The sequence below is a fragment of the Pseudopodoces humilis genome, chromosome 7 (genome assembly GCF_049639895.1).
Source record: "Pseudopodoces humilis isolate 2021_Gansu_Grassland_sample_001 chromosome 7, ASM4963989v1, whole genome shotgun sequence".
NCBI lineage: Eukaryota > Metazoa > Chordata > Aves > Passeriformes > Paridae > Pseudopodoces > Pseudopodoces humilis.
The window spans coordinates 34,074,057-34,097,431 of NC_142206.1; the positions used below are offsets into that span (position 1 = coordinate 34,074,057).

Below are 23,375 nucleotides of genomic sequence, written 5' to 3' on the forward strand. Positions count from 1 at the left end.
CAGTATGTGTACATTTAATAAATATGTATTTAGACACACATAATACAGTACATGAATGCAATCATGCTGTGTGTCAATTTGAAAAACATCAGTGCTTTCCATTATCCAACTTATGGCCAGTTTAAAGCAGTAAATATAGGTCATTGAGCACACAGCAAGACAAGCAAGACATTATTTGCCCTACAGATACATGAATGATTAAACCTTCACCTTAAGGATGCCATTACCAAGATAAGATAGTGAAGAAAGAAAAGCAGCATGAAATATAGGTCATTCCTGGGCAACATTCTATTCCATAAGCAGCCACTATAGAAGGAACAACAAATTTGTATTTGGAAAAACAATTTCATGACACCATGGCCTTACAGCTGATATATCCAAGTACAAAAGCTCATGCTGCAAGTGTAACTAAGTGGTGTGGTTAGGTATTAGCTGCAAGGGTACAAATGAGAATATCCAGAGAACTATTTAATCACATAAATCAAGTCTCTGTCTGTGCACTTAGAAACAGAAGTTAAAAAAAAACAAACCAAAAGCCAAGAGTTTATTGCGGTAAATGCAAAAAGCTTTGCATGTTATTGACTCCCTATCTTTTGATATGGTCAATAAGGTTAACTTTTAAAGAAGGGAAAAAGCACAACATGCTCTCCCTCTGCATGTGCACCTCATTTTTGTATATTATTTCTTATGATTTCTTTGCATTTCCTTTTGGCTTTTCTAGCACCATTCTTGATAAATTGTACTTCCGCATCAAAGCTGTTCAAAAAGAGCCCTGAACTGACAGCGTTAACTTCATTTGGAGATGGCAAAGAAAGAACACTATTAAAAGTCACAACCACAGCGGGAAAATGATTCACTCTTGGTTTTAAAGAACTTTAGCTTTACACTCTCATCTCAAGGTTTTCAGCAGGACTAGAAACACTGGTGCAACTGACCTGAGTGCTATGACACACAAGAATTCAGGTTCAAAAGGAACTACCTGCTTCATTCAGTTCACCACAACTGCAATAGATATTTAATCCTGAAAGGTCAACACAACATCCATCCATACAAACTAGAATATTTCCAATGCATTATGACATTAAAAGTCTTTTAAAATAACATAAGTTATTTTAAAAATGTCATGATAGTGTCAAAGAAATAACACACAAAGAATTCTGCACAAGCAAGCAGGCCAGTGACCTATATTTCTGAAGTGACAGTTTAAGTATTTTACACTTAATTCAGAATTCTAAATAAGGCTAAGAACTATTTAAAACCTTTATGTTTCAATTACATAAGACAATGGTGACGAAATTAAAACTTAGACCTGATCCAATAACTCTCACTAGGTCTGCTAGTGTGGAGGAGGTGACAAATATCCACTTTCAGCTTTGAATTTCTTGTCTTTTCTCTGTGTTAAATCCTCTTATACATTACAAAAAATCCCTGTGTTCATTTTCTCTGCTCTGCCTACAGCCACCCCACCTCTGTGTTTCCCATCTGTCTACTCCTTCCTAGCTGTTCTTCAACTAAATAACTCCTTGAAGATCTGTCTTGGCTCTGTTTGCCAGTTTAACTTGGCTAGCTCCAACACTAGGCTAGAAAGCTGCAGGTAACCCAGATGCTTGGTTTCCACTAGGCTGTCATGCAGTCTTGCTACTGCTTTCTTAATTTAATCTGTCTCTAGGTTCAGATTAAAGGCTTTAAGTATACCTCTTTCAAGCATTAATGTTTATTTCTAACCAACTCAGTATTCAATGTTGTAAAATAAAAAAACCCAGTACATACTTCAAATACCAGTATTAAGGAAGAATCTGCCTTACTCTCCCATCTCGCTCTGCTCAATATTTGATTCTTTCAATGGTTCACTGTCCCATCTCTGAGGCATAAGGGCATTCTCCCTGCTCAGCATCTCTATCCATGCTTTCAGAAACTCAAACAGATGAGAACTACGATGGGATTCATTTTCAACACCAAACTTCAGTTCATGCTGAAAGGAACATATTTAACTCTCATATAACAATTTGTGTAATTTCTCAGTTACAGTGTAAGCAGTAAGCAGAAGTAGCCATCACAGCGACTGATGTTTCATTTTCTGTACTGTAACTTTGATGAAACTGATATTTGGGAATGTAAAGCATCCCAAATGCTTTACATTCCCAAATATTTGTATTCCTTGAGGATATGAGGAGTCAGTTTCTATTCTTTCAACTGACAAATTCTGTTCTAAAGAGTAAATTATCAAATTCCTTTTAGCAAAGGTCAAGCTGATTTAGTCCAAGAAAACTATGAACGCAGAGACAGATAGTCCAGTCACTTTACCTGATACATAACAAACCTGGCAAAAATGGGACAAGAGTCAAAGGCTGGTAAAGGCATTTCCAGGGAAGAGGTTGCAACACAGCACTAAAGCATGTGTTGCGTGAAATATAAATACAAATCCAGAGCTAGCCACCATTGTGTCTGCTTCACTGTACACATTACATCAAAAAAGGAAGGTAATTAAGTATATTCTGTTGTCCCAAGATACAGTCCATCTTGGACAGTTGGGGGCACAGCTAAATTGCTACACTCACATTAACTCAGCTTTACTAAACAGAAACTTCTTCTATAACTACTTCTTGCTGCAACTAAAACCATTATTGCTTCACAGCCATCAAGAATAAGCGAAAATTACAGTTTAACCTCGTCACAATTTCTTTTAAACAGAGTGGCAGAAACACTTGCTCTCCAATGCCTAGTTTTGTGGCTTTGATGATTCCAAATTAAATAACTAATTGCACTTGACCCTACTGAATTGCATAATCTTTCTGATCAGACTGGAATGTGACAAACACAGCCAGGCAGTACCCTCCCTACTTGTTGCCTACTGATATTACCAATCAATCATACTGTATTCTCATAATATAAACTATCAATGTATGTGATTAAAACCTGGTTTCAGACCTGTGCAAAACCACATCAATAGTGAGCCACATGTGAGAGTTCTTGCAATATCAATATGCAGCTTTTCAGTGTGTGCCTCAAAGTAATTTTATTTAGATCCTGAATGCCTCTCCTTATCATAAGTGACAAACTCTGCTTAAGTCAGGACATCCACTATTTCTTCCTTACTCATAATATGCTGTGACAGCAAAACAATAAACACATTCAAGACCATTCACTGTCTTAAAATCCATGTTGACTGATACATATGAATATAGGATGGGGGAGTTGAAGGAAGGCTAAGTTATACAGAACGGCAATTTAAAAAAAAACAACCCAAAAAAACCCCTACGTACTGAATAGTTAGGCTGCAGAAAAATGTAAGCATAGATGACATCTCTAACCTTTAATCATGAACATGGGTATCAAACACCTGTGTATCCCAAAACTTATGGCACAGACCTAGAACATGGTTGTTCTTTACAAGACTTAGAAAAAAATCTGGACTGACATTTGAAAAATATGACTGCCAATAGAAGAATTTAGTTTTGCTTAAAAGCATCAGTGATTTGAACATTTCTTTAAGAACTGAGAGGCCTAGATTAGTTTTCTCTGCACCTTGAAAAGACTGAGGCATGCAATTATTACATCCAAATATGGTATCCCAACCACAAGTCTACGGAACAGCCGAAGGGAATTGATTTTTAAATCCTTCCTTGAAGCTCTGTATGTGGGGAGAATGGCTGAGGTCACTTGGCTTGTTCAGCCTAGAAAATGGGAGACTGAGGAAAGACCCCACTGTGGTCTACAGCTTCCTCAGGAGGGGAAGCAGAGCATCACACATTGATCTTTTCACTCTCATGACCACTGACAGGGCCTGAGGAAACAGCATGAAACTCTAAGAGAAGGATTAGGCTGGATATCAGAAAATGGTTCTTTATTCAGAGGGTGCTCAAACCCTTGAACAGGCCCCACCAGGGAACTTGTCACAGCACCTAGCCTGGCAGAGTTCACAAAGCATTTGGAAATGCTTTCAGACATATGGTGCCATTTTTGGGTTTACCAAAATGCAGGGCCAGGAGCTGGCCATGATGATCCTTGTGGGTCACCTCCAACTCGGGATATTCTATGATCCTATAATGACAAGCAAAATATTCAGCTGTAAATGAAAAGTCTTCTGTTTTGTCTCACTGACCTCAGTATGCATGTGCATTTCCTCTGCAGCTTCTATTTTAACCTAAGTATTTGTACATATGTATCTAAATAACATCTCATCCAATAACATTCAGTAAATGTACATTTTTTGGGCAGATGCATGATGTGCTAGAACAGGAGCAGAGTCACTGAGTTTTACCTCCTATGCTTTGAAAGTTTTAGCATTATTTAAAAAAAAACACCAGAATTTGAGAGTGTCCACAAAACTCTTCCATTTAGTCCAAAAATAACTGTACTTTTCTGAGAGTCATAGAACATTACTTCTGGCCACTACTTGTGCTTCCAGCAAGATGCAAAGGGAACAACTGATATGCCTAAAAATGTACGTGACTAAATCACCCTAAAATACCAAAGATATTCACACACACTCAGTTGGCAGACATTGAAACATTACATAGAAAAACTATATTGTTCATCACTTTAATGTCTTGAAAAGTTCATCCTTCTAAGAAGTATCTCAATCTAAGGAAAGACCATTACCATCTATTCTGTTTGCTCATACTCTGCAGCTGTGCTGTGAGAGAACAAACACCTAGAGGTTTTTAAAAAATGAAACCACCTGTTCAATTTATTATAGGATATAAATATAAATAGCCTAGAGCACATGGTTCCTCAAGACAAAAGGTGTAAGTGCTATAATTCTCTCATTGCATTATGAAGACTGGAATCACCCAGCTCCTTATAGCTACAGGCAACAGCTAATCAGTTAATCAATGATAAACCTAAACAAATAACTGGATGTCAAAAGTCATTAAACTTACCTGACAGGCAGATGTATGTTAAATATTCACCCTGACCCCCAGTAGCTAGAAAAGGAATCTTTTTTTTTGTTCTTCTTTTCACTTGAACAGCTCCCAGCATCCTTTCATCATGTGGGGCAAAAATCTCTTTGCTTATTGCAGATTTGGCATTCATTGTAGATCACAGGTATAGCAGACTGATGCTCTCTAAAAATAAAATCATAAATACAAAACACTATTAGAAATGCTTAAGTTGTATCCAAGTCCACTTAACTTACTTGGGCATTAAAAACTCTGACCTTCAAAGAGAGTTTTTAATGCCTCAAAGAATTTAGAAAATAAGTCCATATTCTTAAAGGCAGAACTGTCAAAGCATTTAAGTGTCTTCACTGAAGTTGCTCTCCACACTTCTTAAATTTACTTATACTAGCTTAGCTTATTTTGGGCAGAAGCACTAGCACTTCAGTATGTTGCAACATCTCAGAAAACACTAGCTTCATGCAGCACAAAAGCTTCATTAATTCCCCCTCTGATAACTGAGGGAAACTCAGATCTGCGTCCCACATACACAGGGAAAGCACTGCAAGGGCACAGGGAAGGAGCACTGTGGTTGTGCGGGCATGCAGGAAGTCACGTTCACAGAAGACAGAAAGCTTCGGACTTGGTGAGACTGTTCCTTCAGGAGCACTGCTCCTGGTTGACAGCACTTGACTGCACAGCTCTTGCACCTCTTGCAGCTTTAGCACCTCATCCCCTCAACTCTGGAATTACTGACTGGGCAACTGCACAGGAAACTGTGTCAGAGACACCATTGGGGTCAACACCGACAAAACCACACCTCTGCTTTTGCGCTATGCAATTTTGACCCAGGTCAGTTCCTCAACGTGTTTTGTAACCAAACAGCACAGTTGACTTAGGAGAGACATTTGTCTCAGGAGAGACATTCGCAGAGGAAAAAATTATTGTAGAGAACAGGGAGGGAGGAGGGAAGCTGCTTAGTCATGCATATCCCAAAAAACAAACCTCACCACAGCTTACAGAAAAGCCTAAAGGAGGGAGAACTCAGAGGGGACATTAACAGGTTCTTTGTGTAAGCTGTAACTCCAATTAGTTCTGCACTGACATCCTGTAATAAATACACAGGCCCCATTCATGGAAACTGCTGAATGACACCTTTAATTGCTCCAATATAATGACACTCCAATGCACATAAATTTACACATTTCTGTATTACTAAGACTTTCAAGCTGACAGATCTTTTTGACATCCTTAGCTTTCTTAGTATGAAGATGATTGTACTCTCAGGCCTGAACTACCTGATAATTCTGCCTGAGGGATCATTTGATATTTGTCATAGTTTAAAATAAATGAAAACAAACTACAGTAAAATTAGATTATGAAACTAAGAGAGTCATGGATCCCTTATTTTTTGTGTGCATACTACCAGCAAACTAATTGTCTTAACACTCAGTCTCAGCGTTTGTTGTCACTATTTATGACATTCCCTTATCTTAAAAAGATGGGAAAATTTAAAAAGAAGTGCATGTGAGACAGCGTAACTTAGTCCAAACTGAATTCGCCATCTGCTAAGTTTGGGATGCAAACAGAATTCTGTGCCAAAATAACCTGTAACAGTATACCTCAGTTAACCAACAGAGAGGTATTCAAATCCTGATTTGTTTTAGCATCAGGTCATTTTACATGAACCTTTACAGAAGCAAATTGCATTTAGAAATTGTCTCCATCAAAAGAAAAATCCAGACCAGTTTCAAAGGGACAAAGAATGTATAGCTCTTGACAAGGTGCGATCTCATAACTCTCAACATTTTAGTTACCTATCTTTAAGAATGAACTTACATGGTAGCTACTTAAAAAAAAGTTGTGAAAGAACATGTGTTGTTTTCGCATTCATTACATACTTCTCTCTTCTCCTGCATTACAGAAATATTTGCAGAGTACATCATACCAGAGTTTAAACTGTTGGGACATTGCAACTAGCTTTTGGGTTAAATTTATTTTTTTTTCTTTTTTTTTAATTCAAGGCCATTGTTAACGACTATGGATTTAAACACACAGACCTCCTCCTGACTGAGACAGATCTCTTCATGTGCCTAGAGAATTTTCAATGAATAGCTTTCTGGGAAAACACACAGAAACACTGTCAGGTTAAAATACACTCAAGTGACATTCAACTGAAAAAGTGCTTTCCAGATTGCAGCGATCTGATGCAGTTAATTCTGCAACTGAGCTGCTGAACAGATGTTTTCAGACATTTTCTTAATGGTCACAGACTGTAAAACAGAATATGACTTCAAAGATCACTCAGGGATGCAAAGGCTTCCTGGATTAAGAAAAGATGCATGTTTTTCTTACCTACAGTATCATAAAATGTTAGTAGTTTATTGCTGCATGCTGCTACTGGCTTTGGCATTAAGCTGGTTTTGTGTACATCTGCCAGAAGCTGTACACAGACACAGTAGATACCTGGACTGTGACTGAACCTCCCAGTACAGTGTGGACTCCTGGCTTCAGTGATTTGGATCCTTCTGTTCCCAGAACTTGGGCTGATAACAGCTTCAGAGGCCATATTCAAACAATTAATCTAACACAGTGTGTACTTGACACAGCTGCCAAATCTGATGCGAAAACTGACACTAACTCAAACCACAGAAGCCTATTTATTTAAAGAAGAAAGTAACTAACTGTGCCTTTATACAAATAGACTTCTGAGATTGAGATGTCAATATAGTTTAGATGAAGTTGTTTTTCACATGTCAAAAAATCAGCAGCTGAATTCAAATAAGCAGCCTTGTCCCTATGTACTAGTAAATGTATGCAAAAGACCTTTAAGTAAGTAAAGCCTTCCAATGCTCCTTGTTTTCACAAGTGGAGATAATGCAATCTCTAGCAGATTTACTTAAAAAAAGAAAAAAAAAAAGACTCAAAGGAACATTTTTCATTAAAAATAAAAAACCCAAACCACTGCCTGTACATGCCCAACTTCATGTTGTATATGCACATTTCTTTGCAAAACAATGTTTTCTCTTGGTATACATTCCAGGACAAATTCAAATCATCAGCAGTTTCCACTCAAGGCCCATATGAACTCATGCACTGGAACACAAACTTCTTCCTCCCATTTGTACTGAAATACAAAATAAAATGCCTTTAAGAAACTATCGGAGGATCTGTGAGCACTCTGAGACAGTGCATTACTGCTTGTAACATTAACCCCTCTGAGGTAAGGGAAGTGTAAATATTCCAGTAAATCTCAGAGTCCAGAAAGAGACCACATTTCCTACCTCACGTGCTTTGTTCCACATATTTACTTCAATTCAAATTATAATAATGATGCTTTTGGTTAAACAAAGACGCCATTTTTCTTCTGCAATTTTTCACTCCATCTATTATAGCATTATGGAACAGGATGTCAGCATTTACACTGTGCCCCCAGCACACAAAACAAACAGAGGGAAGATTCCTGTGTGGATTTGAAAAAGTGCCTGCAATGCGCTGCTCATTTGCATCTCACATCTTTCTCTACTACAGTTCTTCTCCCTTGTATTTCTGTCACTAAAAACTCCCCCTATCAACAGCTGACTATTCCTCTACAAGTAGGTGAGGGGACAGCAATTAAAGGCAATTTCTTAAAAAGAAGATTAAATAAAATCAAGATAATTAAGATTAATCCTTAATGGACCCCACATGTTCAATAACAAAAAAGAACTGGACAGTTTTCTAGTCATCCAGAACCTCAGACTGTTTTCAGCCACATAGCCAGAAAATGGCTGATTTATCTTTACACCCACATGATTCATAGGACTCTATGCAGATAAGTGGGGAAAAAGAAATATACAGTATTTGTTAAGGGTATAGGTATGCAGAAAGAACTGGGAAACTAATCCTCTGCATGCAAAATTCAAAAAGAAGTAAGTTACAATACAAAGCAAGAGATGGAAAAGGACATAACAGTTTCCAAGAAAAGGAAAAAATGTTCAGTATGCTAAACCTTGCTGTTTTGAAGGTTCTTTAGTTTAATCATGAACAGGGATGGGCTCACAGGACAGGCTAACCACTGAAATGCTGCCTGCAGTGTGAAATCATCTGAGCAACCAACTATTCTTGGAACAGTAACTCTAGCAAGCACACAAATCTGCTTTTAATAAAGCCACTATCCTCAAAGATGACATCTACTTTAGGAAATCATTGCAAGCCACTGTTGCCAAAAGAAGAGCTTTTGCTATTGTGATAGTTGCCTGGTATTTACTTGCTGGAAGAGTTTAAACTACTTTGAATATTACAGGTCATCAAAATCCTGTATTTGCTGTCATCTCAAAAAAATAGCTAGTACAAGTCTGGAAAAAGCAAAAAATAATTTAAAACACAAGGCAACCAATTTATAAATGTTTAAAGAACAAGTATTAGAACATACAAGTACTAAAAGTTGGTTTGCCATACATTTATTAAGCGTAACTATATCCTAGAGGAATAAAACCAAGTTTAATTAGCTCTGCAAACAAGGATCAAATCAGTAGATTAACCTTATTCTGAAACAGTTGAAGTAAAATCTTTAAAATGCTTGAACATAAAAATAAATCAGATAATCTTCTGTCAACCTAATTTTGCTTGAAAGATATTTATTTAAATTAGGACAATAGCAGCAGCCACTACAGCAGCCTGAAAAATTCTGTTACTTCCTACTAATATGGGTTTAGGACTTCTAGAAGTATTTACTGGGAAAAAACTCAATCATTTTCCAGAGTTATTTGTAGGCTGTCGCATTTCCAATTTATTTTTCCAAATAACCTCCCAGCTAAGACTGGTTCATTTGAATAATGTATTACTTCCAAAATATGAAAATTATAAAATTTGAACTCTATTTGTAGTAGTTCAAACTAGAATCAAGAAATGTGTTTTCACTTCCATATGTAATTACAAAATAAACTGCCCACTTGAGCTGAACAGAACATAAGCAGACTTCAGAGAGAAGCAGGTCCTAATTACAAAACTTGAATCTTACATGCTAAGAAGTAATTTCTTTCTGTCTTTTAAGTGAAGCTTTATATTGTAGCCAACCTAATCCAAGACCAACATGTGGCAGAATTTACTGTACGTGTGAAATGCAAGTCTTAACTTTGTTTTTAACCAAGACATTGTTTGATTATGGGAATTTAGCAGCATTGTTTACTGAAACTTTGAAGAAGCCTTGTTTGAATCACTGAATCTCTCAAAAGCTCCTAGAATAAGCAAAAGAAACAGGAAAGACTATACTGGCTACCATACTGTGTGGACTGAGAACATGTGACCTTTTTTGGTCAAAGAAAAGAAAAATAGGAGAGAAGTGCACAGTTATAGGATCTTACAGTCAGACAGAAGCAGTGAATACTTTAATGCTTGACACTTCTCTTGACCTGAGGCCCTGAGCAATTCCTATAACCCTTCATTACAAGGGAATGTGATTTGAATTTAGTGCAAATTGCATGGACCTACAGATTTAAAGAGAAAAAGAGCTCTGAACGGAACATGTATTTATAAACAAGCAGTAAAAAGGGATGCAAAAAAGGGAAGGTACATTTATTTCATCTGTAACACAATTCCTTAGAAAAAAGTTTTGTACACCTTCCTCCATCACCCTGCAAAATACCCAAATGTCTCCTTACAAAGACAGATTATTAGGGACATCACAGAAATCCCACAAATGGGCAAGTGAGAACCAGTCCCACTTTCATCTGGAAGACAGAGCAGCTGATTTCCTTCCCACACTCTGCTGAGTGAAATACATACATACAGCAACATGGTAAATAATACCTGTACTTCCTCAAGGCAGATGCAGCAAAAGCAGAAGATGGAGTCTCACTCGGCTCTTTTGAGACTGTGCCCCTAAACTGTCTCCAAACTGTACAGAAAATTAAGTAGGAGACGGCATAAGAAAGCACTAGAGACATATTAAGGAGATGGGTTACTATCTATTCCAGGTCATAAAGCTTTTTCTTGTTCTGAAAACAGCAATTCCAGATCTAGAAGGCAATATCCTAGTAAACAGTATCATTGATCCCAGCTCACAATAAGGATGTAATACTGAAGTGAACCGAGAATACTGCAATCTGGGAAAATCCAACTCAAATATAAGACATAACATTTTTGTACTGCGATTCTGTGTGTGAATATCTGCAGACTGTTAGTACATTATTTTAGATAGGTGTGCAAGAAAACTTGCACATTCAAGAACTGCAGCAAATTAGAATTAATTTCTTCTTATGTTTTCATAGCATTCTGGATCAAGACTATATTAATAAGAAATTCATAAAATAATAATGCAAGAATCAGCGGACACTGTTTCTTCCAGCATTTTCTTAACTGCCAAAAGCAGCAGTGTTCCCTAAATGTTCCCTCCCCTGGAACTGGTATGAAAAGCTGGAAATGTTTCTGGGAGTTGCCCTAGGGAGGCAAAGGCATCTTTGTAGAGGTGGCACAGCCCTCTTCAGGTCTTCCTGGGTGAAGAGCAACAGCTGGAGACCCACTCAGGTTCTCCTTGTAAGGAAATCTGAAAGTCATTATTATTTTCAGAATGCAAGAATTTGAAAATAAAGATGGATAACACCACATTAAACAGCACCACCCAATCTACAAAACTGTTTACTTAAAGTCAGTCAAGAACTTCTTGGGAAGACTGTCCTGGAGTCACCCTTTCCAATCCGGAACATTTTGAATCACTCAGATTTCACCAAGAAATTTAGAAACTGCTAGATACTTTAACAAAGCCACAGAGAGACCAGATTTGCATTTGCAGAAATTTGCCCTCAGGACATTGTCCCAATCACAGCAGTAAGAACTACTACTTTTGCATAACAACATTGCAAATCATAGTCTTAAGAGGTAAGCTTAATTCTTATGACCTTTCGGAAATGTTTAGGTCTTCTGACCAGTTATTTCACTCCACCTTAGACTTTCTTTTGCAGGAGGGACTGTCACAGTTTCTTCTGCCATTCCTCACAGATTTCTTTCTCCTAACACCTCACCTCTCTAGACTTTTCCCCATTAGCCTACATCTTTCCTGAAATGCAATCCCCAAGTCTGGACTCACATCTCCATTGATGGCACCAGAGTCAACTGAAAGGACTATTTGTCTGGTCTTTGAAACAGGCTCCCCAAGTAAGTGGTCACCTCACCAAGCCTGTCAGACTTCGAGGAGCATCTGGACAATGCCCTCATCATATGGTTTAGTTTCAGGTAGTCCTGTGAGGAGCAAGGAGTTGACCTTAGTGACCCTTATGGGCTCCCACCAACTAAGACCTAGAGATTCCTTTAAGGAGTGAATACTACTTACACAGCTACAGAGTCAGCAAAACACAAGAGCTTCAGTTCAACATCTACCACGCCCTTCAATCTTTCTGAGGGAAAAAAAAAACCCTACATTTGACATATGAATAACTAATTATTCCAACTTGACAGAGGATTTTTGTACTTGCTGCTTTAAGTACACTCCTACTGTTTTACTGTTTAATAGTTTTACAGTCCAATTCTGTCTTTTAACACTTGCAGTTCTCTAGATTGACACCCACCAGAAGTCAGGAGGTACATTCTATGTGCCATCACTTTGGACAGTTAAAATTGCTTGAGACCTAACACAGCCTCTGTCAGAATACCAGAATACACTTCTAAATAATTTCTGTGTTCCTATATCTTATGCTTCAAGTGAATCTAATTTCCTTAGTTAACCCAATGTGACTATCACATGAGACCGCATCAGAGGCATCATTAAAGCAGTTCCAACCTTATTCATGAGGCCTAATACTTTAACACAAACCCAAACAACTGGTTTAAAGTTGCATTTGAGCTATTGCTGCTTGTTCAATCATTTGTCCATATTTTGGCAAAGAAAAATCCCTAAAAATATGAAATCAAAGGATACTGGTGAGAATGAGCAGCCATGTTCCTCAAGGAAAGGGAAACTAATTGGAAGGGCTGTAGCTTAGAGCATGTACAATTTCTTTCAGCAGTTTGTGTTGTTTCTCTTTTAACTTATGACCACCCCGAGCACTTGTACTGGGAGAAATTGATTTCTTTTTGTGCTTCTCTTCCTTATGACAGCATAAACACTTCTGTGGTAGTGCAGAGAACTAGATGAGAATTAATCCAGTTTTAGGCTATCTTTAAAAAAATAGTGATTAGTTTCGGTTTTACTCAGATCAGGCTCCCTGATACACTGTACTCCACAGCTGTGTGTCAGCACATGGGAATGAAGTGCAGGTGATAAGATTAGGACTCCCCTGGGCTCCCAGCAGTGTTACTTTACAAGGATCATGAAATTGCACTTTAAAGAGAAAACCCAAAATGTTATGTACTTTCATCAAATATTGAAATTACTGACTGGACACATGGCATGGAGCCAAGCTAGAGAGAATTTTTCAAAATCAAAACTTGCTGCAAAGAACCAAACTTACTAAAAAGTGCAAAAACAGGAGTTCAGATGGGGATTCTCCTTGATAAGAACAAATGGGGCTCAAGACAGTATAAAATTTCTTGATACTGACTCCATTATTGGTTGGATTAAACAGAGGGGTAGCAAAATGTCAGGTTAAGTCAGGCTCTGTTACACTGCTATCAGAACTGTTGCCTATAGGAATATACAAAACATGATACAATGCTATTACTCCAGTATTGCACCCATAACTTCAACACGCTAACTCGCATCACCTGCTCTGTCAAGACGTCTCACAGGAACCTGATTCTGACTTATTAAGTACTGTAAATTGAAAAAGCACATTAATTTGAGTCATAATTTAGTGTACAGGTTGCCAGAGAGACAGGTTTTTCCTACAGTATCAGCTGAAGGTGTTTTAAAGAAAGAAAAAATAAAAACCCACAAAACTGTTTGAGCTAGCAGCTGGCACGTAGTACTCTTGACACTTGCATTCTCCAACTAGTATAATTCAGTATGCTCTAAAATCAGGTTTTACAAATCCTCCCAGTTCCATTTCCATTCCTCGTCACATAACTGATGTTGGTACAAATGGCAAATTTCTGCACCGTACAGTCATCCATTAAATTAAATACCCCAAAAGAGAAGGAGGGAACAAAGACAGGTCCCTCAGGCTAAGTATTTTCAATTTTCTAAACTGTAACCTGCAACACCCACATCAGAAAAAAAAAAAAGTTCCTTTATATTACTTTAATGCTGGGGAAAAGTACAGAAGCATAGTAATACAATGGGAGAAGACAATAAAATGTAACATCAAGGTATTAAAGCATTGTATTTCATCCACCCATGGTGAATCAACATTCCCCGGTATATAGTGGGGATTTTTTCAATTACTCCAAATGCCTAAGAAGAATAACTTACTAGCAGAATGCATAATGCTTTTAAGAATGAAATATATGCAGTTCTGGGGATATTAAATCTCTGTAAGAGCAGACACACCTCTATGAACTACTACATGAATGTTTTTCTTGATGGAAAACAAGCACTATGCAAAAGTAGTAAACCATCTGTTGGCAGTGTCCTGATACTCTGCAGCAGATAAATAAATACAGTTTTCTTTTTTGGCAAATAACACAACCTGAACACATTTCTGACATGCTGCATACTTATTTCCAAGAATCTTCCAGTAGTTACAAGCATCACTCACTTCAAAATGGGCAAGTTCAACAAAGCTTCCAAAATTGCAGAGTGTTCTGCAAACTTAAGAAATTACAAACAAAAATAAAATGGTCTGATCCAGTGTTTTGTTCAAGGGATGTTACCACCTCAGAAATTATTAAAAATGTCATCCACAGCTACTAGCCCCAACTATGTTGAATAGCTTAGCTCTGCTCTCTGGACAGAATCCAGTTAAGAAAACCATGACTGCAAATACACCCCGTACGTTAGAAATTTATGGGGTTTTGTGGGCGTGTTTTGTTTTTTGAGGGGGTTTTTGGTTTTGGTTGGTTGGTTGGCTATTTTTTTAATGACTGACCTGTTCAGTCTCAGAGAAAGCTGAGAAAAACCTAGAAAGGAAACTATTGGCTTCTCTCAAGTAAGTTCTCATTTATCTTCATAGTAATTTGCAATCAGTGATCTGTGGGGCAGAATTGTTCTATTTCAATAGCTAGAAAGTTTCCATCAAACATGGAGATGGTAATGCAGAAATTTTGCCAAGCGATAGCCTGTTTGGAACAAGACAGTCTTCTTTCAAAATAAAAATAAAAAAATAAATAAAATACCACTTTCCCCTCTGCACTCCTTTCAGGGAACAAGTAGTAACTTCTTGAGGATGGGGGAAGATTGCATAAGGTTTATGGATCCGGACAAACCATTAGGTTTTAGATTAGTGTCTCCTACAGATCAGTGTGGTATAAAACAATGTATGGGATACCTGTAAAACAGTGACATTTTGCACTTCTACATTAAATTCTGAGAACAAGAGTGTAACTAAGCACAGTGAAGGATGAAAGAATTATGGTAACCTAGATAGCCCAAGCAAACAAAAAACATCCTTCTCTATTTCACAGAATCACTAGGTTGGAAGAGCCCTTCAAGACTGAGTCCAACTGATGCCCTAATACCTCAACTAAACCATGGCACTGAGTGTCTTTTTTTAAACACATCCAGGGATGGTGACTCCACCACCTCCCCAGGCAGACCGTTCCAGTGTATTTCTATTTTGTGTTTTTATATTTTGCCAAGAAAGAGAGAGGCTGGAATACCTTTATTTGAAGTGAAAACATTTGGAGAATCACGTCTGTTTTGCATTCCTGAAACTGTGACAATACAGTAGGAGAGCACAAGAAGATGGACCAAGGAGTAACACCCACATTTGTGTAAGAAGCAACCTGTCTAGGGAACAGGGACATGGCAGGACAATACAACACAAACCCCCTATATCATTCTCTTCATATATTTGAGTGATTCCTTGCTTACTGCACACAGAACTTAGATTTATAGCCCATTTCACGTGCCAAAGTAAGAGGGCTGTTTAAAATCCCAAAACAAACAACAAACAAAAAACATGACAAAATATACAATGTATGTCTTCCTTTAGACAAATCCCAGAAGACCCCAGCTCAGTATATCAGACACCCTTCCAACTTTTAATGTCAACCACAACTTCTACAACGAATAATTTATGCTGTCTCTGAAGAGGAGGCACCACTATGGACCCTGAAATAAGATCATCTCTCAATATATCTTCACAGGCATATGAACAGGTCATTTTAGCACCAAATGCACGCTTGATTGATAAATATGCATTTTTATATTGAGTGGCATTTTTAATTTTCCCCTATCAAATTCGTATGTATAGTAACTGACAACAAGAACAGCAACAAATCCTCTGCAACAATTCTGTGCCAAAATCAACTTCACACAACCCACATATTTTACATGGCCACACCCCTAGATAAAATGGCATCCAACCAAAAGAACAAGCACATATTCCATACAGAATTATGATCTTTATTCCACAAATACATTCTGCACCAACAACAGGAAGAAATATATTCCATCTTTAACTAAGTCATCTGAATACAACAGAGGGGAAAACAACTGACAGCCACACAGCCCTGGTTGTGGCGTGCAGCTTAGAAAACAAATTCATGTAGATACAGATGTGTTTATCTCAAATCATTCTTTTTGTAGCATAAACAGCCTTATGAAAATCCTCCACTTGTGCAAAACCTAACCACCACTACACAATAGTAGCAATTCGTACATTTGTTCAAGGACAGAAATTTCCAGTTACAGACAGGAATACTGCTTCACAGAGAAATAAATCTAGTCCTGTCTTCAACCAAAGGAAGCTTTTCAGTAGCGGCTTATGCCAGATAAATTGTGGGATGTTACCAAGTGAAGGTATCAACATCCTTCATCTCCCAGTATTTTCCTGATTCATTAGAACACTCAGCCTATCCTAAAATTTGCAGCTGCACATTAGTATCAACACAGTGAGACTGTGGGAGGAATACGCACTACTCTTGGCAGTAATCTACAGTTCACTGGGTTAATTCATTCTTCAAACCTTACCCTCATCTCTGCTCATTCCTTTAGAACCAAGCCCTAAAATTACATTCTTAAACATTATTATTTCTGAATCCTAAACTCATCTCAGAGACAATGATATGCCCTGTTACAATGAACTTATAGACACCTCTGCAGTTTTTATCTTCTAATTTTCTTTACTCAACAGGACCCAAAACCTCTACTAATCCTAACACCATACTTCATTAAAAACTATTAAACTACTTTGCCTTTGCAATCCAACTATCAACGTAAGTAGTTAAAAGCGATTCCATAATTCAGTAATTAACTGCTTACATACAGCACCCAGAAAATTTTATAAGCACATCTTACGTTAAATCAAATGGTCTTTTTGCTATAGGTTTCTCCTTTCGTTTATTTTGCAGACACGGTAACATCAAAAAGTGTAAAATTCATAAAAGGTATCAGTAGCATTATCTCCAGACTTGTAACTCCTCAAAATCACCAATCTAGAAATCATCTACATTAAAGGAGAACAGTAAATCTAATAACATGAATGATTCAATCAAGCTTCACTTTAACCTTTACTTTTCATTTCACACTGTCAGTAGGTAAATAAGTATGACTTTATAACCTGATACTTGGCCATTCATTAGGCTTAATCACTCTAACAATTTACTTCAAACATATTCATTTCATAACAGCTAATAGGACAGGCAAAGAAGCTTAAAAACTTACATAGGTGGCTTTAAATTCACAATACACATTTACAACTTCCAACATCTAAAATATGTTTGCATGTTTAAGGTATATAAGAAGTTATTAAGACAAACAACGTACTTTGAGAAACTGACAATTAAGGCTCATTTCTGTGGCTTGTTGATCCACAGCACTTGTTGTGGCTTGTTGAAAACAGCACTTTGCCAACATGAAGTCCATAATAAACAAAAAGCTCACTACATCTGCCTTAAAGGACTAGCTATCCAGATAGGCAGCATGAGCACAGGTACAAGAAAGGTAAGATGCAGGTGAAACAAATACATGTTTGTCAAAACAGTATGGGTACACTCATGAAACTTAAGAGCAATCCCAGCTTCCAGTGAAGAAGGGATGGGACACAGAGAAGACCTACTGAAATACCAGTAAAAATAAAGTACAACTCCAAGCACATGAGGCCCTTGATTTAGAAGCATTTGGCAAGTGACACAGTAATGAACTATTTCTACCACAAGCAATGAACAAAGATGTCTCTGCATTCCAGACAAAACACAGCCATCTCCTATCAGAGCATAAAGAACCCAAACTCTTCCAGAAGAAACAGAGTATAAATGATGGTAAAAAGTGGAGGAACAAAGCCCCACTTCTCAAAATGCTATGATGGCATCAGAAGAGAAATACATTGCACTGGGAGTATATATCTTGTCATTTTGGTCAGCCTCCACAAGTCTCCCCTCTTGAACTGAGGAAGATGTTTCATCAGGGAAGGTAGATTTGTCAAGCATTATTTACCACCTTGGCTCATACTACTCATCTTCTTGTCCTTCATGTGCCTAGAAATGGCTTCCACTGACAAAATGCAAGAGCTTGCTATGACATCTTGCAACCAAAATGGGACAGGGGGAAATACAGGGTGTGTAGGCTGTCTCTCATTACTTATCCTGTTGACTTCACACCGTATCTCAATTGTGATGCCCTGCATGCCCTACCAGCACCTCACTGGTGACTTTAGTTTTCTACACTCTTTGGCAGAGAGACTCAGCCCAACAATGAAAAAGACAACGGTAGAAAATAGCAGTAAAGAAGGCTGAATCTTTAGACTACCCAGGGGAGATGAGGAAGATTAGAATTACTTGATGCAGCATTACAGACATGGTCAAGGATATGTAGGGGTATGCATTATATGCTTCGGTCTGATGCTTTTTAACTGCACTTTAAAATGAGAAGACTTTCTACAGAACACTTGAGCAACTCTACTTCTATCACACACTGACACAATATGTTGCAATTCCTGTAACTGGCATTTATTGTCAGAGTTTATTCTGTGAACAAGAAGTGAAACAGTGGTAGTGGACAGTTCAGTGACTAAGTCTGTGCACAGTTATTATAATATTTTGTTTAATAAATAACTTGCCCTTTCCAAGAAAAGGAATTGCAAAGTGGAGAATTCACTGAACGTTATCCTCACTTAGTGATATCCAAGTAGAAAAAGTAAACTCATTGTTCAAAGCTATTGACTTAAAATGAATTCTACTCCAAAACATCTCTTTTGGGCAGGTGAAAAGGATACATATCCCCACTTCCATGTTTTTCATACAGGTATAAGAATATGAAAATAATTCTTAGTTCTCCTTCAAACTGACCTCTAGGTTGAGACTGTGTGAAAAGGTACAGTTCTCCCATCTGAGTGCACTCATAGATGTTTGCAGCCAGGAAAATTAGGTTTCTCCTAAGGACATGAGCAAAACACACCAGCCACAAAAGATCCAAACCCAGACAGGAGAGACACTTCATTCTTCTCTAGCAATGGACATGAAATTGAGTAGTGGAAGAAGGCAGCAGAATCCCTGACTAGTTTTCAGAGATTCATGAGAATACCTGCATAAAAGCTGCTCCCTCTGTTCTCTCTCCAACATTGAACTTAATTTACAGAATGCCAAACCTTGACTTTCACCTAAGATTTTTTTTTACTGATTTTTTTTAGACATGCAGTGTCGAAACAAAACAAAGCTGTTGCTTCAGAACCCAAATTGCTTGTTTCTTTTACTGCAGAAACTCATGTGCTAGTGGAAGCCAAGCCCCTCCACTCAGAAGCACTGAAGGTGGTCCCCCCAGGTCCTACTATGGAGGGTGAGTGTGTGTGTGGTGAAATTCAGGACTGGGCTTTACCACACTGGACTACAGCTATGCCAGGGGCTGGCTAGATAAGGGAATGACAGAAAGACATGGGAAGCAGTTCATTCTTGTGCCCCAACAGCATTGCCAAGGACAAGCATAATTGTTCATGCTCCAAAAGTCTTAGGATAAGTCTTCTTCCTCAATATCTATGCATCTAAGACACCTTAATGTATATACAAGAAACTTTGAAAAATTAGAACTCCCATAGAAATCACACCCTAAAGTGGAAATAAAACTATGCAAGGGCCTCTTACTAGTAAATGGAGCACAGGAGCCCACTGCTTAATGAGATTGTCAGATAGAGAATCTCAGAGTGAGAATGTATGCCAGAGACATGGAGACAGCACCACCATGGAAACAAAAAATTCAGAAATGTGGGATCCAGCAGCTAAGGTACAAATATTACATTCTTTTAAGGGACTGCAACTGGATCAATTTCCATACAAATCAAATTTAGCGAATTTTATGAAGTGTCAGGAAGAAAAGCTCAAGTGCAAAGTGACTGTGCTAACACGACTGCATGCATTTCTGCCAACAAAATTACTGACTGTTCTCACTTTAAGAACTACAGCAACAAATCTAGAGAATACAGATACAATAGCCTTGCTAGACGGTATTAAAAAACCTGCTACAACTCCTACAAAAGTTCAAAGGAATTAACTGAGTCAATTCAATTTGACTGAGAAGCAGTCAAAGCACTGAGTCACTTCAATTTCTTCTTGTAAATAAATCATAACTGAGCTAGATAAATAAACTAACATTTCATAAATAAAACCTCAGAAAAGGCAAGTACAGAAAACACAGCTTCGTTTTCAATGCCTATTTTTCCAACTCCTAGTGCCATAATACTGCTTTTCAAGTAATTTACAATTAAAATCTGATTTTCTTTGAAACATTTCTGGACAACTTTTAGTCAGACAACTCAGTGTTTTTCCCTCAGTGATGTTGCTTAGCCATATAAAAATTTAGGCCAAAACTGAATTGGCAACAACATACTACTCCTCACCACTCCCGACATTCTTCATCCTCCCGCATCACATTCTGATTGTTAACTTTTATTAGTATAGAAAGTTCTGTCCAAGTCCCCTCAATCTTTTTATTGGAGAATAAAAGGAAACTGCTGTCGTGGAATAGAGTCCCTAGTATCATAAAGGCATAAAAATAGGTGGCCATGTCCAAGCGTAAAAGGACAGTAAGTTTTACTAATTTCACAATGTATTTTTTTTTCTTTCTGGAAAGTACAGTGAAAACCCTTAAGTCTTCTGCTGATCTCATTGCGCTGAGACCAGCACAGTTTCCAAACCCATGACTCATTCCAATCCCAGCAAAAAAAATGCTGGAGAGACAGATGTTTTGTTTATGAATTAATTCCTCCAGTACGTCCTGCTCATAATAAAAAATAATCAGGCTTTACTTTGTATGCAAAAGATAAAGCATGACAGTCATCTTCCTGCATTACTCTTTTCTAAATACTGTTTTGTGAAAACTGAAATGGCATTGGATGTTTGTGACACTTGAATACCTTATGTAGGAAAAACAACTCTGTCTTGCCAATAAAGATTTAATTTCCTGGTTGTGAACAGTAAAAATGTGTAACTTCTAAATATTCAGGTTTCTGGCTTTGAAGTTTGCACACGGCTCACTGTTTTCTAACATTCTTCTTATCCAGTTGCTTCTGTAACACTGCTCTAAAGTGTATCTAATTTGCATTCCAGTGAAGAAAATCTGGCACTTCAAACATTTATGGAAGCTAAGTATCCATACCTTAGTGAAATCCATGGAAATGGAAGCCAACTCCAAATTCACTGTCAAACTCCTCACATCAACTTATTTATGCTCAAATATGTTACATTTCACTTGCATTTGAGGGGATATCTGCTCTTTATTCAATAACCTACATGTTATTCAATACTACAGAAGACTGACCTTTTTCACAACTTTTATAACCAAATGCAAGATAAGACATTAGCTTAAGATAAGCTGCAAGGACATCCATGCAGCTGAAATTTTAACGGTCTGGAAAAATCCTACTGACCAACAAATGTTGGTCATTTACTCATTTGAGTAAAGGTGTAGCCAAACTGAAGTTAATAACCCTGAGAAACAGATGAAAACTGAGACTGAGTTCCTTAGTTAATGGTATGCTTATTTTGATATGAAAAATACTTCTTACTTAGAGAATAAATACTAACAAATACTTACAAAGCTATATTCACCACCTCCCTACAATCCTTGATTTTCTACATTTGCGTCAAAGCAATCAATGCACAATTCCTTAATTCAGGCCTATTAAGGGCATTGTCAGCTATCTGACAAGGATACAAAAGTACAGAATATAACAGCTAGAGTCCACTTCTATCAAACCAAGCTCAATACATCAACAGTCATCAGCTGGTAACTGCTGGGTTCAGAGAAGTGATTCTGTCCCAGTCTCACTGCATTCTCCACAAGCAGTTTGAGATCAATCTAGTTTCAAAGCTATGAGAATATATTAGGATGACCTGACTTGGTGTCTACCTTCTACCTTAAATTACGTAAATCAGCAAACAAACCTCTCCCAAATGGAGCAAGTGGTTGATAATGGTATATCAGAGCAAGTATTTTAACAAAACTATTTGCTTTATATAATGCTCATAATAAGATTAATATATAGCACTAACTTTATTCCTTTATCTATAGCCAAGAAGAAAAACCAGGTCTCATTATGCCACGTAAAGTCAAAACAACGTGGAAAAAGTCTCAGACTTTTTGTTGTTGCTGTAAGCCATATATGATCTTTGGCACATGAACTAAATGAACAAAGTTCTTCATTTAGTAATTCCTATTAAGCATAAAGGAGAAAGAGAAGACAGATGGAGAAGGGAATAGTGGAAGTAATACATTTTTCTCAGCCAAGTTTCAAATGTAGGCTACAATTCAGCAAGAAGACATCTGCAAACAAGTGATGACAAGCCATTATTTCCATAACACTCAATCTGACCAAAAAGGAAAATTATATGTTAGAAGTATCAGCAGGGATACACAACAAGAAATATTAAAATTGCACACCATATCATTGTTATAGCAGAGAAAGTTTACAATAAGCATGTCCAAGAAACAGCTAGTCATATTTTTTGAAAGTTACATTTTATGGCGCCAAAAAAGGTTGCCAATACCTACATGATCTTTCTGTACTATAAAATATCCTCAGCCACGTCTTCTCTACACCTGACAGCCACTTGATATAGGCGTTTTAAAATCTTCTACGAGGCACTTTAATTTTACAGCTCAAATCTTGTGTAGGTTTTGTCATGACCCTGGCAGCCTCTCTGGCCCTTTACAGTCTCCCTGGGGCTCCCCCACCCTGCCCAGGACCCCATGTCACCCCTGCAGGTGTCAGCCCAGCAGGGCCAGTTCCCCCCAGGTGGCCACGGGCCCACCAAGCAGTCCGACATGTGGGCCAACATCCCAGCCTGGCCTCAGGCCATCCCTCCAGCCCTGTCTGAGCACAGTTTCCCTGGCAGACCCGATCCAGCCCCCATCGGCTGATGTGCTGATACCCCAGCCTGGGCTTGTCCTCATCCCCAGGGAGGTAGGTGTCCCATGCCCCAGGCTGAGGCCACCCAGTGCCCCACACGCTAGGGAGCCCTCACCATTCCTGGTGCCACAGGGAGCCTCCA

At 38.0% G+C, this 23,375-nt stretch overlaps 1 protein-coding gene across 7 annotated transcripts in view; it reads right to left on the reverse strand.

Moving 5' to 3' along the window:
• The window catches only part of STXBP6 (syntaxin binding protein 6), a 99,165-nt gene that overhangs the window by 54,906 nt on the left and 20,884 nt on the right, over positions 1-23,375 (reverse strand). For 3 of the 7 annotated variants that reach the window (XM_005520321.3, XM_088058321.1, XM_088058318.1), the window contains exon 2: positions 4,884-5,069. In XM_005520321.3, the coding sequence (XP_005520378.1) occupies positions 4,884-5,037 (154 nt within the window). In that variant the 5' untranslated portion in view covers positions 5,038-5,069. Of the gene's footprint in view, positions 1-4,883; positions 5,070-22,875; positions 22,944-23,348; positions 23,370-23,375 lie in introns of those variants that run through there. The other 4 variants (XM_088058320.1, XM_088058319.1, XM_088058322.1 and 1 more) reach the window with 4 other exon arrangements.